Source organism: Piliocolobus tephrosceles, chromosome 4 (genome assembly GCF_002776525.5).
Source record: "Piliocolobus tephrosceles isolate RC106 chromosome 4, ASM277652v3, whole genome shotgun sequence".
Classification (NCBI taxonomy): domain Eukaryota; kingdom Metazoa; phylum Chordata; class Mammalia; order Primates; family Cercopithecidae; genus Piliocolobus; species Piliocolobus tephrosceles.
The window spans coordinates 136294477-136309734 of record NC_045437.1 but is presented as its reverse complement, the minus strand read 5'-3'; the positions used below and the strand labels follow the sequence as shown (position 1 = coordinate 136309734).

General features: G+C 46.6%; 1 protein-coding gene across 3 annotated transcripts in view; it reads left to right on the top strand.

Moving 5' to 3' along the window:
- The window catches only part of GALNT10 (polypeptide N-acetylgalactosaminyltransferase 10), a 231856-nt gene that overhangs the window by 176264 nt on the left and 40334 nt on the right, over positions 1-15258 (top strand). For all 3 annotated transcript variants that reach the window (XM_023227109.2, XM_023227110.3, XM_023227111.3), the window contains 2 exons: positions 10466-10651; positions 14616-14799. In XM_023227109.2, coding sequence (XP_023082877.2) covers positions 10466-10651; positions 14616-14799 — 370 coding nt within the window. The remainder of the gene's footprint in view (positions 1-10465; positions 10652-14615; positions 14800-15258) is intronic.

Below are 15258 nucleotides of genomic sequence, written 5' to 3'. Positions count from 1 at the left end.
TCCGCACCACACTCAGCCTTACTGGTTCCTCTCTCCTTGTTCCTAAATTTTCCCCCGAGAAATTTATTTTGTTAATGGAGCATGCCCGTTAGCATTCCACTCAAACTCCTCTTCACTTGTTGTCAGCTACCACCCAAAACCACTTACACTATTCTTTCCAAACTGAACTCCAGTGAAAGGAATTGTCTCCATCTCTTTGCTGTCTCCTCCCAGGCTTGCCACTGCACTGACTTGTCCAGGAAGGCACGTATATCAAGAGCAGATGGTACTCGTTTTGGTTGAAACTCCACCAGCAGTTGTTTGCTGTTTTAGACAATCATGTCGTCAACAGCAGTGCTGCTTAGGGTACTTGAGTTGCCAGCCCTGTCTGTTAGGTGAAGTAATATGCAGTCCAATATATGGCACTTACAAGTACGAGCATTTGGCTTCTTCTCTGTCTTCTTGTAGTCAGCCTAAGCATTTATGTTGAAACACATGTTAGTTTATTATTTCTCCTTTACATCACAATTGGGACATTATTAGAATTTTTGGAAATGGGTGTTAGGCAGGTTATACTACTTGTTACTTTTACTTTAAAATATTAAAGGGTGCCATACAAAACAGCTGTTTCATAAAGGGGCATTGAGTTGGAGAGGGTTGAAAACCCCTGAATTTTCCTTTAAGCTGGAGCTACAAGGTAAAAAAAGAAAAGAAAAGAAAACTCCTGAATTAGAGGGTGAGTGAGTCAGCCAGATGTTGGAGCTATGTTGGCCTTTGACTAAAGGAGTTAGATCCAATTCCCTCAGATCTGCTGTGTCCTTGATGTTTTCCAGCTGCTAAGACAATAGGCCCGTAGATACCAAAAGCTCCAATACACACCTTTTCCTGGCAGCTCTTATGGTGGTAGGAAAGACACCTAAAATAGGCCCTCTGGAGTCTTTGGGAGAAGGAAATTGGCTATTTGGGAATAACTGCTTCCTCCACCTATTGGTACTTCAGAGATCTCAAGTCAACAGAAAATAATTCTGGAATGATCTATTAAGGTAAGCAATGCAATGATAGTCCTGTGTATAAAACCCTGGGCACATTTTTGTCCATTCTCAGAAGGCCAATAACAATAGCAATAGTAACCATGGTATGTCATGCAGAGTACTAGCCTTGGGTCAGGGGCTGTGGCAGAGGATCACCCGTCTCAGGATCAGGTGGGCCACCTTTTAACATTATAGGTTCCAGGCTGTGCCCTAGGCCAGGGTTTTTCAGATGGTAGGAGTAGACCCATTGGAAGGTCATAAAATCAGTTTACAGGGTCATCATGTCTAGGATTTTAATAAAAATAGAATACAAGAGGATAGAATAGAAAAAATAAATGTATCCCAGTGAATCACACCTTGTATTTCAGTTATATGTGTGTGTATACTTTTGTATGTTTTTGTTTCAGGTCATGATGTAAAATGTATTTCTTTCTATGAGTCACAGTCAAAGGTTTGAAAGCCACTGTTCCCAGAAATATAGAATCAGAATCTGTGAGACTGCCTCAGCATCTGTGTGGAAACCAGCTTCCTTGGGGGTTCTTAGGGCTGAGGTTTGACAACCTTTGCTGTGAGCGCTATTGGGAGATGTGTTCATTTGTCAGACCTTTTCTCACTTGAAGGTGAGAGGATGGAAACAAAGCAGCCAGGCTAGGTGGGGACCAGTGTGAATCTGAGGGCTGTGCTCAGAGACAGGAGGAGGGATGTGAGGGCACCCAAGCCAGCACCCTCCCACTCACAGGTGTGCTGGGTTAGGGGGCAAAATAGTCTTGTATTCCTTAAAGAACTTCAGGTTTGGCCGGGTGCGGTGGCTCACACCTGTAATCCCAGCGCTTTGGGAGGCTGAGGTGGGCAGATCACGAGATCAGGAGATCCTGGCTAACACGGTGAAACCCCATCTGTACTAAAAATACAAAAACAAAACTAGCCGGGTGTGATGGTGGGCGCCTGTAGTCCCAGCTACTCGGGAGGCTGAGGCCGGAGAATAGGGTGAACCCAGGAGGCAGAGCTTTGCAGTGAGCCGAGATCACGCCACTGCACTCCAGCCTGGGCGACAGAGAGAGACTCCGTCTCAAAAAAAAAAAAAAAAAAAAGAACTTCAGTTTTTCCATTATTCTAGCAGGAAACATGGGATTCTGATTTTGATCACTTAGAGTTCCTAATATGATCAAGATGGCCTAGGTTGGTTTTTCTGAACTCACCTTCGGCATTATGTCACACCAGTGATCCTCAAACCTTTAGCATGCCTAAGAATCACGGGGAGGGCTTGTTAAAATCTGGCTCAGTGGTCCCCACCCATCTGCTTCTGTAGGTTTAAGGTGAGGCCTAAGAATGGGCATTTCTACTAAATTCCCAAACAATGCTGATGCATCTGGTCTGGAACCACACTTTGAAAACCACTGTGTGAGATCACCAGAAAGGAATGTACCCAGCATAGCTCCTGGCACAGCAGGAGTTCAGTAAATGCTTTCCTGATTAAACTGGACTGAATTCTCCTCAGCAGAGATGCTCTCGCTGAGGTTCAGTCGGCTCTCTGCTTTCAGTGGGGCAAGAAATGGCTGGTTGATATTGAATTGTATGCTTTAAATGGGTGAATTGCATAATATGTGAATTATATCTCAGTAAAGCTGTTATCAAAAAGAAGAGGAGGAAGGGAAGGGAAAGAAAAGAAATGGCCAGCTTTCCAAGCTGCTCATCGAAAGTGTCCATTACGCCTGAAATTGTCTTATGAGCAGACTCATGTCAAAGGAAAACAAAGGTCTTCTAGCTGAACTCTGAGCTTCCTTTCAGCTCTGCCACTCTCTAAAATTCCTCCTGGGGCTCTGAGCCAGAAAAAGTATATCTTTCCTGAAGGGCTGATCTGTTTCCCTTTTCCAAACAGTAAATGATGCTTAAATGCCTGTTCATTTCACCTGCCAAAACCCATCCTGGTATAAGCATAGCTTTCCTTCTCAACCTGTCTTTTTAATTTTCCTGCTGTTTGTATTTACCTGTCTGTAAGTTTTTCAAGCAAGGGAAAGCCTTGGACATCCTAGAGGATTAGGGTTGGAAACTGGTATTTGCCAGGCAGAATAGACAGACTGAGGGCATTGAGAGGTGGTGTAGTTGCATGGTTAATAATAACAGCTTTGTAATCAGAAACACCTGCTCTGATTCCTGGCTGTCACCTACCAGCTGTCTGAAAACAGATTCACATAGAACTTTTCTGAGACTCAGTTTCTCTTTGTCTAAGAAAGTTGTCACAAGAGAGTTGTCACTAGGAGATTTGTCACAAGAGTGAAGTGAGGCCAGGCACGGTGGCTCATGCCTGTAATCCCAGCACTTTGGGAGGCCGAAATGGGTGAATCACTTGAGATCAGAAGTTCGAGACCACCCTGGCCAACATGTCGAAACCCCATCTCTACAAAAAATACAAAAATTAGCCGGGCATGGTGGTGCAGGTCTGTAATCCCAGCTACTCAGGAGGCTAAGGTAGGAAAATCACTTGAACCCAGGAAGTGGAGGCTGCAGTGAGCTAAGATGGCACTGCTGCAGTGAGCTGAAATGGCACCACTGCACTCTAGCCTAGGCGACAGAAGATCTCATCTCAAAAAAAAAAAAAAAAGAAGAAGAATGAAATGACAGACAGCACAGGACCTAGGCACATGGTAAGCACCTGACAGAAATCATGACAATGATGATAAAGGTGAGGGCCCACCTCATCTTAACATTTCCTTTGGTTGGAAACACCAGAGTATCAAAACAGGATAAGGGATGATGCTATTTACTAACGTGTACTCTCCTTTCTCTCCAAATGGATTGCCGGTACCTTGTGATACACCAAGATTTGCAAGTGAATAAATCTATCCCAGGAAACAGATGAACTATGGTGCTTTAAGAGCAGAAGCCTAGCGGAACGAAGACTTGACAAGGCCCGGAACACCTACAAGTCCCAGAGCCAGTCCAAGCCTCTGCATGGTTGGCAGCACCCCAGGGGCCAGAGAAGCGACGCTGGTGATGCTGCTGACTCATCTGGCTGATGGCCCCTCCCTGCTTCCCTTCTGCTGCTCCTCCTCTTCTTCCCTCTTGGGCCACTCCATGGGGTGCTCTCCCCGATGCTCTGCGTCCTGCCAGAGCATGGAACAGTAGAGCTCCTCTACTTTTGGTGCTCCTCAGTGGTGTTTCTGCAAGGCTCAGTGGCATCAGAGATTGAAACTCTGAAATATTCCACTTGGGAATTGATCTGATTACACAGAGTAGTGAAGATTCCTGAACAAACCAAACTATATCTGAATCCTGTCTTCAGCACATAACTTGTTAGCTGTGTAGCCTTGGACGAGAAGTGTTTTCTGGACCTTGTCTTGAAGTGAAGGTGTGGAACTGGGACCTGCTTCCCTCAAAGGGTTGTGAAATTCAGATGAGATGAAGCTTCACAGATGCCTCTGGCTTGGGTGCTAGGCACGAGGGACACCCTGGTGAGAGGACCATTCACAGAAGTTACCCTCATAAGCTTAGGGTTGAGTGAAAGAGACAGTGAGGAATTCCACAAATATGCAGGGTGATCTGAGCTGAGTGCCTTGAAGGATGAGTTCCAGGCCTTTGCAAGGGGCTGACATAGGAACCTGCTGAGGTTTGAGTACATCAAGAAAGGCTTTGTAAGGAGTTAAAGTTTGCACTGGGATCTGAAGGATGAGCCGGAGTTAACTGGGAGGAATTGTATGGAGGCCTTGGGATGTCAGCCAATCCAGGCAGAAGGACTGGCATGGGCAGAGACCCTGAGGCTGAAGGAGACATCATGAGGCCTTTGAAAACCAGAAATAAGATAGTAAGGGAGGGAGCATCGTTGAGGGAGGGAGCAGGACGAGGCTGGAGAGGGAACAGAGACTGACTGTGCACGCCTTGCCGTATGACCCTTCTTCCAAGAGCCAGGCGAAGCCATTGAAGGGTTTAAATTTAAACAGGAGAGTGGAAGAGTAACAAGATGCAACGTACTGCTCCTTTTAAAGACTGCTCGAATGGCTACAAACAGTCTAGACTACAGAGGGGCGAGCCTGGCCGGTGCATAGGCCATGGAGTGTGGTGCTCCAGACCAGGCTCAGTAGAGGCCGCCAGCAGGCTGTATTTCTGCCGTGTCACTGTCACAGTGCCAGTGCGTGAGAATCTTACCGTTCCTATCTTAGTTTCCTAGGGCTGCTGTAACAGAGAACCAAAAACTGGGTGGCTTAAAACAGAATTTCATTCTCTCACAGTTCTGGAGCCTACATGTCCAAAATCAAAGTGTCCTGCTGTCTCTGAAGGCCTCGAGAGGATTTCATGCCTGTTCCCAGCTTCTGGTATTGCTGGCAAGCCTTGGGATTGCTTGGCTCATAGACTCACTACTCCAGTCTCTGCCTCCATCATCACGCAGTATCCTCTCTGTGTGTCTGGGTCCGGATTTCTCTCTTCTTAAAAATATACCAGCCATTGGATGAGTGCCCACCCTAATCCAGTATGACCTCATCTTAACATAACTACGTCTGCAAAGACCCTGTTTCCAAATAAAGCCACATTCACAACCACCAGGGGTTAGGACTTCAATATGTCTTTTGGGGGATATGATTCAAGCCACAACAACTCCTCCTTGTGCCACAATCAACCCGGTAGAACCATCATCAGAGTCCTAAGAACTCTTCAGACCAGACAGGAGGGAGAGGCTCCACTTTAAGACAGGAACCAAGAGAGCCACAGGCCCCAGACACACCACAGTGTGTGTGTGTGTGTGTGTGTGTGTTTGTGTGTGTGTACACACGTGTGCACACACTCAGGACAGCATGTAGGGAGAGGACTGTGGGAAGCGTGGGCCCTGAGTTCTGGCCTCACTCAGACCTCACCAGCTGAGAGAGTTGGGGCAAGGCTTTCCCTTCCCTAGGTCTCAGTTTTCTCTCCAGTGATATCAGAAGTGATGTTACCTGCCTGCCCCATCCTCCTTGAATTGGCTCTGAGGAGTCCATTGGGATAATCAAGTATTTCCTGAGAAGTTACTACCTGCCCAACACTGAGATAACTTATTGGGAGTGTTCTTGGGAGAGGAGCAGGAGTTATACAAGTTGAGGTTGTTACATCCTTCTCCATTAATCCCCTGGGCTCTTCTCCTCTTACAGCTTGGTGGTTACAAGTACAGACTCCATTCGCTTCCAAATCATCCCACAGGCAGAGACAGAGATGAAACAAGAGACATAAAGCTGAAGGATGGGTACATGGGAGGTTCATCATTCTATTCTACTTTTTAAAACTGTGTTTGCAGTGATTCTTGATGTTTAAAATTTAACAAAGAAAACTACACTCTGGAGCCAGATTACCTGGGTTTTAATCCGATACCTGCCACTTACCGTGTGGAGCTTGGAAAAGTTACTTAACCTCTCTGTGCCCTCAGTTTCCTCATCAGCAAAATGAGGGTACTAATTAGTGACTAGCTTCATAGAGTTTTTGTGAATATTAAAGGATTAAACAGGTGTAAAGCTTCTGGGGCTGTGGTTTGAGTGAATACTAAAAACATGTTAGCCATTGTTTGGAGAAAGTGGGCACCAAAGAACTGCATGTTGCTGTGCTGAAGTTATCACTGTGAGCTTCATGGAATCATGCATTTACCTTCGGAGATCTTCTACGTCATGCCTGCTCCTTGGAATCTGAGTTTGGGTTTTCTGAAGCAGATCCTGGGACAGTGCAAATAGTTTATTTGGGAGGAGATACCAGGAAATATCAGCAAGAAAGTAGGTAAGTGAGAACAGAAAGAGGGGCCCCCAGGAAGAGTGCCTGTGACAGGCAGCACTGCAGGCGGCTATGCATGGTCCCCTGGGAATTCTGGGAGCCAGCGTGGAGCATGTGTTCAGTGTCATCCCACCTGAGGGGCGAGGGAGCTCGGGGGGTTTTTGGCCGAGGTCTGACACATGGACCTATGCAGCCAGTGGGGAAGAATGGCAGATGCCGGCAGGTGGTGGGCAGGCAGGCATGAGACTAAATGCTGAGAGGGGATACGGGTGGGGCACCAGATGCACGTGCCGCAGAAACCATCTGTCAGCTCTCTGACAAGTGCTCATCTAACACCTGCGTAATGCCTTACACTGATGGGCGCTCCCACCTTCAGAATCAGCCTCAGTGTCTATTGATGGCTCTGAATCATTATTAAATTAGGGGTAATAAGGACAAAAACAATTCTGTGCTGTTTACAATCATGTCAGCCCCTAGAATAGGGATGATGAGTATGTGGCATTAGGGATGCTATGTCAGATGCTGAGGCATCTCTTCTCAGTCCTGACACTTTCATACTGAGCCAGGATACAGCCTCAGAATCTTTCTTAACAGAGCTTTAGGTGTCCCAAACCCATCAGTGTGGGCACTTTGGTGAACACAGGTTGTCAGCCCTGCCTTAGGGCTTATGAAGCTGGGGTAAATCTGAGGCTGGAAAAAGCTCTGAACTGGGTTATAATCCTGCTGTGTCAAGGACCCACTGTTCGATTCTAGGTAAGACATTTAACTTCTCTGACTCTCCCCGCTCTTCTTGGGGTAGAATGAAGGGACGGACTAAAGCGAGGCAGACGTGAGGTTTGGTGCAGTAGGAAGAGCCTGTTCTTTTACAATCAAGCAGGGTGAGTCTTAGACCTTGGCATCATCATTTATAAACGGTGTTCCTTGAGCGACTCATGTCCTCCACTCTGAGTCTCGGCATCTCTTTCTATAGTACCCAGTTTGTGGTGGTGGTGTGGGTATCAGAGGTAATGTAGGTGAAAGAAGGAGTTTTGCATGCGAGCAGGGGCTCTGTAATTGTTCCCTATAATTGTCCTCATAATCATCATCATCGTCATTTAAAGTCCCTCCCAGCTCTAAAACTGTATGACTTTATGAAATGTCCTCATCCAGGAAGATAGTGTGGTAAAATAGGGCAATGGCCCTGATTTTGTGTAAATGCACTGTCTAATAAGGAGCATAATTGCCCCTAAATAATTGCTCTGACTTTACCACAAGCTGTCAGAAGGCCTTAATTGGTCACTCTGTAATGACTGTGGCCATCTGCGTTCGGGGTGATTTAGCGATAGGGCTCTGCCCAAGTGGGGGCCTCAATGATTAGAGCCGGCCAGGGTGATATTTCTCCCTCTGATGGGAGTAGTGGTGTGCGGTACCGGAGATTATCTCATTCTCGTCGTAATGACCTATCAGTTGAACCCAGCCAAGAAGAAGCGGTGGTCACAGACAATGACTATGGATTTTTTTCTTTTTTCAAACATAGTGTTCCTGCCCGAACAGCAGCATATTTGGAGTGTGATCATGCCTCTTGCTATCTTGCCTTGTTGCCCAAGAAAGTCTCTTTTGGAAAGATTTAGTCCCTCAATTAGGGCAAATTGATTTCTGCTTTCTACAGAGTCACTGTTCCAAAGAGAAGTGGGAAAGGGCGAGGGAAGCCATATTAATCTTTGTGCACAAGCAAGAAGAGACCTGGAGCATTTTTTAGCCTTCTAGCTTCTGGTTGTATGTATGTAGATAATCTTTTCTCTGTATTCTAATTTCTTCTGCCTACAAGATGCCAGACAACATAACACGAAACACACTTCATCTCAATGAAGTTCCTGGTGACAAAAATCACAGCGATGGAAGCAGTGTTTCCCTAAGTGTACCAACGCAAAAGTCATTTTTTTCTTTCATTCATTCATTCATTCATTCATTCATTCATTCATTCATTGAGACAGGTTCTCTCTCTGTCATCCAGGCTGGAGTGCAGTGGCTCGATCATGGCTCCCTGCAGCCTCAATATTCCCGGTTCAAGCGCTCCCCCCCACCTCAGCCTCCTGAAGTGCTGGGATTGTAGGCACAGTGCCTGGCCCAAACGTGATTTTAAGTCACACCTAAAATGATTACAGGTGGTTCAGAGACTTTGCATTAAAAGTAACACTGGATCATGTGGAGGGAAAGCCTTCTCTTTTCAATTCTCTTTCATTCTTCTGATCACCTGAAATGAGGAGCCTTGGTGGGTTTTCCATAGCTCCCTGCTTGACAAAGAGAGGGCAGACCTTAAGCTCACAGTTGTGGAGAGGCAGGAGTATCTGGTAGAAATCTAAAACCTTACAACAAATTTTTATTTGTTGGAGATTTTTAATTATTAGCTCTTTATTAAAAATGATACCAATTTTTCATCTATGGTGTTTAAAGTTTCCTTTTAAAATAAATTTAATAAAAAGTTTAATTTGTAAAAGTTAGTTGATTTTTAAAACAACTAAGTAAATTGTAGTAAAGTAGATGAATGTGGCAAAAATCTAGATGGTAGTATATGTTTGTCAGTGACTGGGGAAACACAGCTAGAAGAAGGAGACCATCATGTTTCCACAGCAAACCCAGGAATTCACTGGTTGTATGTCTAATCCTTATGCCTTTTCTTTTTCTTACCAATTACACTGGCTGGGAATTCTAGTACAATATTGAATAGATGTTGTGAAAGCATACAGCTTTTCTCGTGATCAGAGGAGGAAAGCATTCCACATTTCATCAGGAAGTATGATGTATGCTGGAGGTTTCTTTTGCAGCTGTCCTAGAGTCTTCATAAAGGACACCAAGCCTGATTAAAATCAAGAGACACCAACGTTGAGGCTGAGACTTTTAGGAGAAATAGACTGTCTTTGATATTTATTTAAAACAATTTATCCAGGCTTGGGGCAGAAATCCAACCCACATTAGGATAAGCAAGGCGAAGAATTTGCTGTCTTGTGTAATAAGAGCATCTAGGAGTCTGTCTGCTTCAGGCACGTGGGTCTAGGAAACTGAAATGTCATCAGGACAATGTCTTTCTGTCTCTCCCTGTCTTGACTCCTGTTTTTACAGGTTGGCTTCAGTCTCAGCATATTCGCTTACCACCTCTCATCACCTCATTTCACCGAAGATGTCACCAGTGGCTCCAAACTTAGGGCCAACCAACTAGCAAAAGGAAAGGACCTCATTTTTCAATAATCCTACAAAACATTCTCAGGACCCATTATTTGGACCAACTAAGGTCACATGGCCATCCCTGAGACAAACACCGTGGCCAAGGGAATGGAAAGCCCTGATTGGTCAGGCCTATACCACGTGTTGGACCTATGGAATGGAATCAGCCCTACCAAAGTCTAATGGACTGAGAAGGGAAGGGGCAGTGTCCCAAAGAAAAATAAAAATATTGTTACCAGAAGATGAGGAAATGGTTCCCAGTCAGGCATAAACCACAAATGCTCACACCCTTGGACAGAAGGGTTCCAGGTCGTGGCACCATCTCTGGACCTCTTTAAGCCTTAATTTCTCCATCTGTAGTACACAGATGATGAGCCCTGCCCTTCTTCGCCCTGTCTGAAAGGTCTAGTGAGGCAGTGTACAGGAAAACTGTTTCTAGACTGTGAAGTGCAGTTCGCATGTAAGGGAGCAGTCATAAGGATGACTACTAAGCAACTGTTCTCACCCGTCTGTCCTCTTCTGTCTCATAGAGCACCTGAAGAAGCCTCTTGAAGACTACATGGCTCTTTTCCCCAGCGTGAGAATTCTTCGAACCAAGAAACGGGAAGGGCTGATAAGGACCCGAATGCTGGGGGCCTCAGTGGCAACTGGGGATGTCATCACGTTCTTGGATTCACACTGTGAAGCCAATGTCAACTGGCTTCCCCCCTTGCTCGGTAAGGGAGCCCTTCCCACTTGGAGGGAGGCAAACTGCAATGAGCCTGTGCCAGTGGCCCCCTCCTGCAGCAGAGAGCCATCCATGCGGCTTCCCTTGCCTGCTCGAGATGCCCCCAGCACAATGCCAGGTGCCATGAGGGATTCAGAAGCTCAGGAGTGCTCAAAGTTAAAATCCAACCAGTCCTGTCCCTTCATTTCACAGAGAAGTTAAGACTCAGAGAGGGGAACTGACTTACCCAAAGTCACACAGCATATCAGCATCTAGTAACGTGACTGCTTTCCTCAGATTACTTCATTTTATTGCAAAGCAAGCCCATGCTGTTTGCTGTTAATAGCCAAACTGGGGGGGTCATCATCATGTCAACTTAGAAGAGTTACCATAGACTGTGCTGCCACTGTGAGCCAGGCAGTTATAAGCATTGTCTCTAATTCTCACAAAATCATGCAGTTCATAAGTATACCCCTTAGGTAGTAAACTAAGGTTCTGAGATGTTGAATGACCCGCTTGTCCCCTTGGGCCATAAGTGTCAAAGTCACCATCTGTCGGGCTCGAAAGTCTATTCTCCATCGCAGTTCTACATTGCCTCCCTGTATTCACTTCCTCTTAGACAAGAGCTCCTGGCAGATAATCAGGGAAGGGCTGTAGAGAGGGCAGCATGATCCAGGGGCCCACCGCCACAGCCTACACACAGAAGGGAGATGGGAAGACTGGAGGCTGGGTGAAACATGCCTGAATCAGGCCTGAATCTTGAGGAGTTCAGTTTTGATGAGGGCAGTGTGCTGGTTCTGACAGGCAGACACGGAAGAGGAACTGTCCCGTTGAGACTGGGAGTCAGGTGAGGGACACAGCCAGGGCTGGAGGCAGACTGGGGAAGAGTTGTCATCTGGAGAGAAAAATGAACTCCTTAAGAAAGGATGGGTAAGCTCTCCACTATAGAAAGCTTAGGGAGCAAAGAGGACTGAAGTTTAGGGCAAACTTGAGCGTGCATCAGAATCACTTAAAAGACTGTGAAAACACAGATGCTGGCCCCTGTCCACAATTTCTGATCCAGGAGGTCCGGGGTAGAGCCTCACAAGTTGCATGCTACCCAGCTCCCAGTGATGCCAGTGCTGCTGGTCTAGGGACCATACTTTGAGAAGCACTGGTTAGGGTATGCCACCATTCAAGGGAGAGGACAGAAAACAGAACCCACACAAACACACAGAAAGATAATCCCGCAAATCTGTAACACAGATCAGCAAGGAACTTTCTTATTCGATTCTGTGCTTCCGACCCCAAGGGTCTAGGATCTCACTGGGCTGGGGAAAGGCCAGAATTTCTGGTAACCTGTTTATTTAATTAAACCAAGAGATATTCTGCATTTGCCTCTTATTACTGAAAGAAAAAAAAGAAAAAGAAAAAAGCCTCACCATAAATTGCCTAATTTATAGTCCTGAAGGAACAACCCATTTGTAGGGTCATTCAGTGACTCATAAAGAGAATGAAGTGGTGGGGCTCGAAGCTGAGCGTGTAGTCTAAATAGCCCTTAACTCTGTTTCTATGGCAATGTATGAGGGCAATTTTCATAATCTGCAGACATACATGGAAGAAACATCCCCGTGTTGGTTTTTTGTTGTTGTTGTTTTGTTTTTTGCTTCTTCCAATAGAAATGTGAACCAGTGGTGTAGATTTAAAAGTCTGTCCCTGCTAATATCAGCAGCTGACAGAGCGCATCATGGCTTTTGTCTGTGAAACCATTAACACCTCCGTGCACAGCTCACTCTGCCTCCTTTGGAGAACACACATTTCTGAGCCTGAGAAGGATTCATTCCCCCTATGGAAAGCCACTGTTGATCATCATTTCCTTCATCCATCATAATCATCATCATCATCATCATGGCTCTCAGAACCCCTTCACTTTCTCAGCCACATTGACATTTGAATTTGACCATTGCCTGGTAAGGCAGGCAGACCAGGCATTATTATCCACTTTTTGCAAACGAGAAAACCAAGAGGCACAGAGTGAGGGAGATGCTCAGCCTTCCTCTCCCGCTTCTGAGCTGTCTTCAGTAATCCTGGTCACAGAGAGTGTTGCTGAGTGCTGACTATGTGCCAGAGGCTGCACTGAGCGCTGTGGTTCCGTCATCCCACTTGGACCTCACAGAGGCCCCATGAGATAGGTGCTGTCTTCCTCCCCTTTGTCAGCAAGGAAACGGAGGCTCCAAGACATCAGATAGTCTTATCCAAGGTTATACTGCTAAGAGGTGAGAAAACCAGGATTTGAGCCTGGGCATTCTGTCCCCAGGTGGGCACAGTGCCTTAGAACACTGCCTTCCGAAGCTACCTTGACCTCATGCCTCCCACAATCAGCCAGCAGCCAGCAGGTCACTGTGTCCTCAGCCCCAGCCCTTCTTGGACTTGAAGTCCGCTGAACGGCCATGAACGATTAGATGGGAGGCCCTACTCTAGATATTTCCCTGGAGGAGATTCTTAAGCTTCGTTAAGAATCCCTGAGGAATCTGTCCACAAGGCAAATCCAAGTCAACCTCCAGAGATTCTGATTCAATGGGCCTGGGTCGGGGGCGGGCACATTAGTTTTTTAAACACACCCCCAGGTGCGTCTGGCACTGATGGCCCCTGATCCTCATGTGGGGGTACACTGCCAAAAAACAGTATTTCTCAAACCCTTTAAACCATGTGCCCCAGTAAGAAATACCTTGGGCATCTCAATCCAGTACACAGATATACACACTCATGCAGTATGACAGAAACATGTTCCTGAACACCTGTCACAGTATCCCTTGTCACCTGAAATGCAGCCTGATATTTAGTATTGTTTTTTGGTTCACTACAAACGCACGCACAATCAATTTCATGACCCCACCTATGGATCATTCCTTGCAGTTTAGAAAAAAGCAAAAATGCTGTTTTCTCCCCTGGAAGAAATATGTGCTATCACTTGATGAAGGAAGCTTGGGCCCCAGGCAGCTGCTGACTGCCCTGGCCCTACCAGGCTCCCATTTCCAAGCCTCGAATTTGACTTCTGGTCCAAAGCGGCCAGGCACTGAGCACAGCCCACTTGTACCCCACAGCAGATTGGGGACCCAGTAGCTCACTGTTACCCCCTAGCTGTGGTCAGGGTTTCTTGGCACAAAGAAGAAGGGCAAAGCAAACCAAAGCTGGAATTATGTTGGTAGGGTTGGACAGAGACTCGATTTTCTAGAATCAGCTTCTTCCAGGCCTGAAAGGGACCATGAAGCCATCTAGGTCAAGACCTCCATTTGCCTTTGGAATCACCCAGCCTCTGGCATCCCTGCAGGGTGATGGTCCACCAGGCCCTGCTTACATACCTCCAGTCTTGAGGACTCAAACTTCCTGGGGCAGTTCATTCCCCCATCCATAGTTCCAATGATTGAAAAAGTTGAGCTGAATTCTTGCAAGGAGGGCCATTTGCTCACTGATTACAGCCTAGGGTGTCAGTGAGCTGTTAGGGGCACATAGTCTGCTATGAAGGAAAGTGCTGGGGTGCCTACTGCTTTGGGCCGTAAGTCAAGCTCAGGACTTGGAATGTGGAGCCTCACAGGACTAGAACAGGGCCTTCCCAGAAGGAAACCTATCTTTTTCCATAGTGGTACTGATCATTAGGCTAATAAGGCATGCATGCTAAGCATTTTCAAACATACTGTGTTCAGTCCTCGTAATCTATGAGGCAGAGCCTCTTCTTAACCCATTGCACAGAGGAGAACACTGGGGTTTAGAGATATTATTTGTGCAGCTGACTCAGGGCCCCATTGATAGTAAAATGACTGAGATGAGAACCCTGGTCCCTCTTTCTTAAAGCTTGCACTCTCCCATCCCCTGCATGGATTGTCAAACTGAGGGTTCAGAGATGTTAAAAATACAAGTAAGCTGCAGAACAGGATGGTGCACTTAGCTGCTCCCCCATCCTGCTTCATCTGATAGGCATCTCTTGGTTTCTTCAGACCGCATTGCTCGGAACCGCAAGACCATTGTGTGCCCGATGATTGACGTGATTGACCATGATGACTTTCGGTACGAGACACAGGCAGGGGATGCCATGCGGGGAGCCTTTGACTGGGAGATGTACTACAAGCGGATCCCAATCCCTCCAGAACTGCAGAAAGCTGACCCCAGCGACCCATTTGAGTAAGTATGAACAACCCTGGCTGCTCCCAGTGGCTACCCAATGACCGCTCCCAGCACACACACAACTCAGGGTCACCATCTCCCTTAAAAGCCCAATGCAGAGGGTCCAGCTTCCCAGCCCCACTTAGTACCAAGTGTCAGATATCCCCAGCCAGAAGCATCGTCCCTCCCAGCTTGTAACAACAACCTCAGCTCATGGCCCACCAGGCTGGTCTCCACCTTGCCCACTTCTGCACAGTTTGCCAGCATTGCCAGCAGGGGTGAGTGGTCTCTCATGCTCTCTTCCTCAAACCTGGCATGCAATTATAACCATCATAGTCACCAGGTGCCCCGCCCAGTACTAAGCATATTACACTCTGATCCAATTCAACCCCCTACAACTATATATGGTAAAAATTATTATCCATGTTTTCCAAATGGGGACACCAATGCTCCAAGAGCCTAAGTAATTTGCCCAGG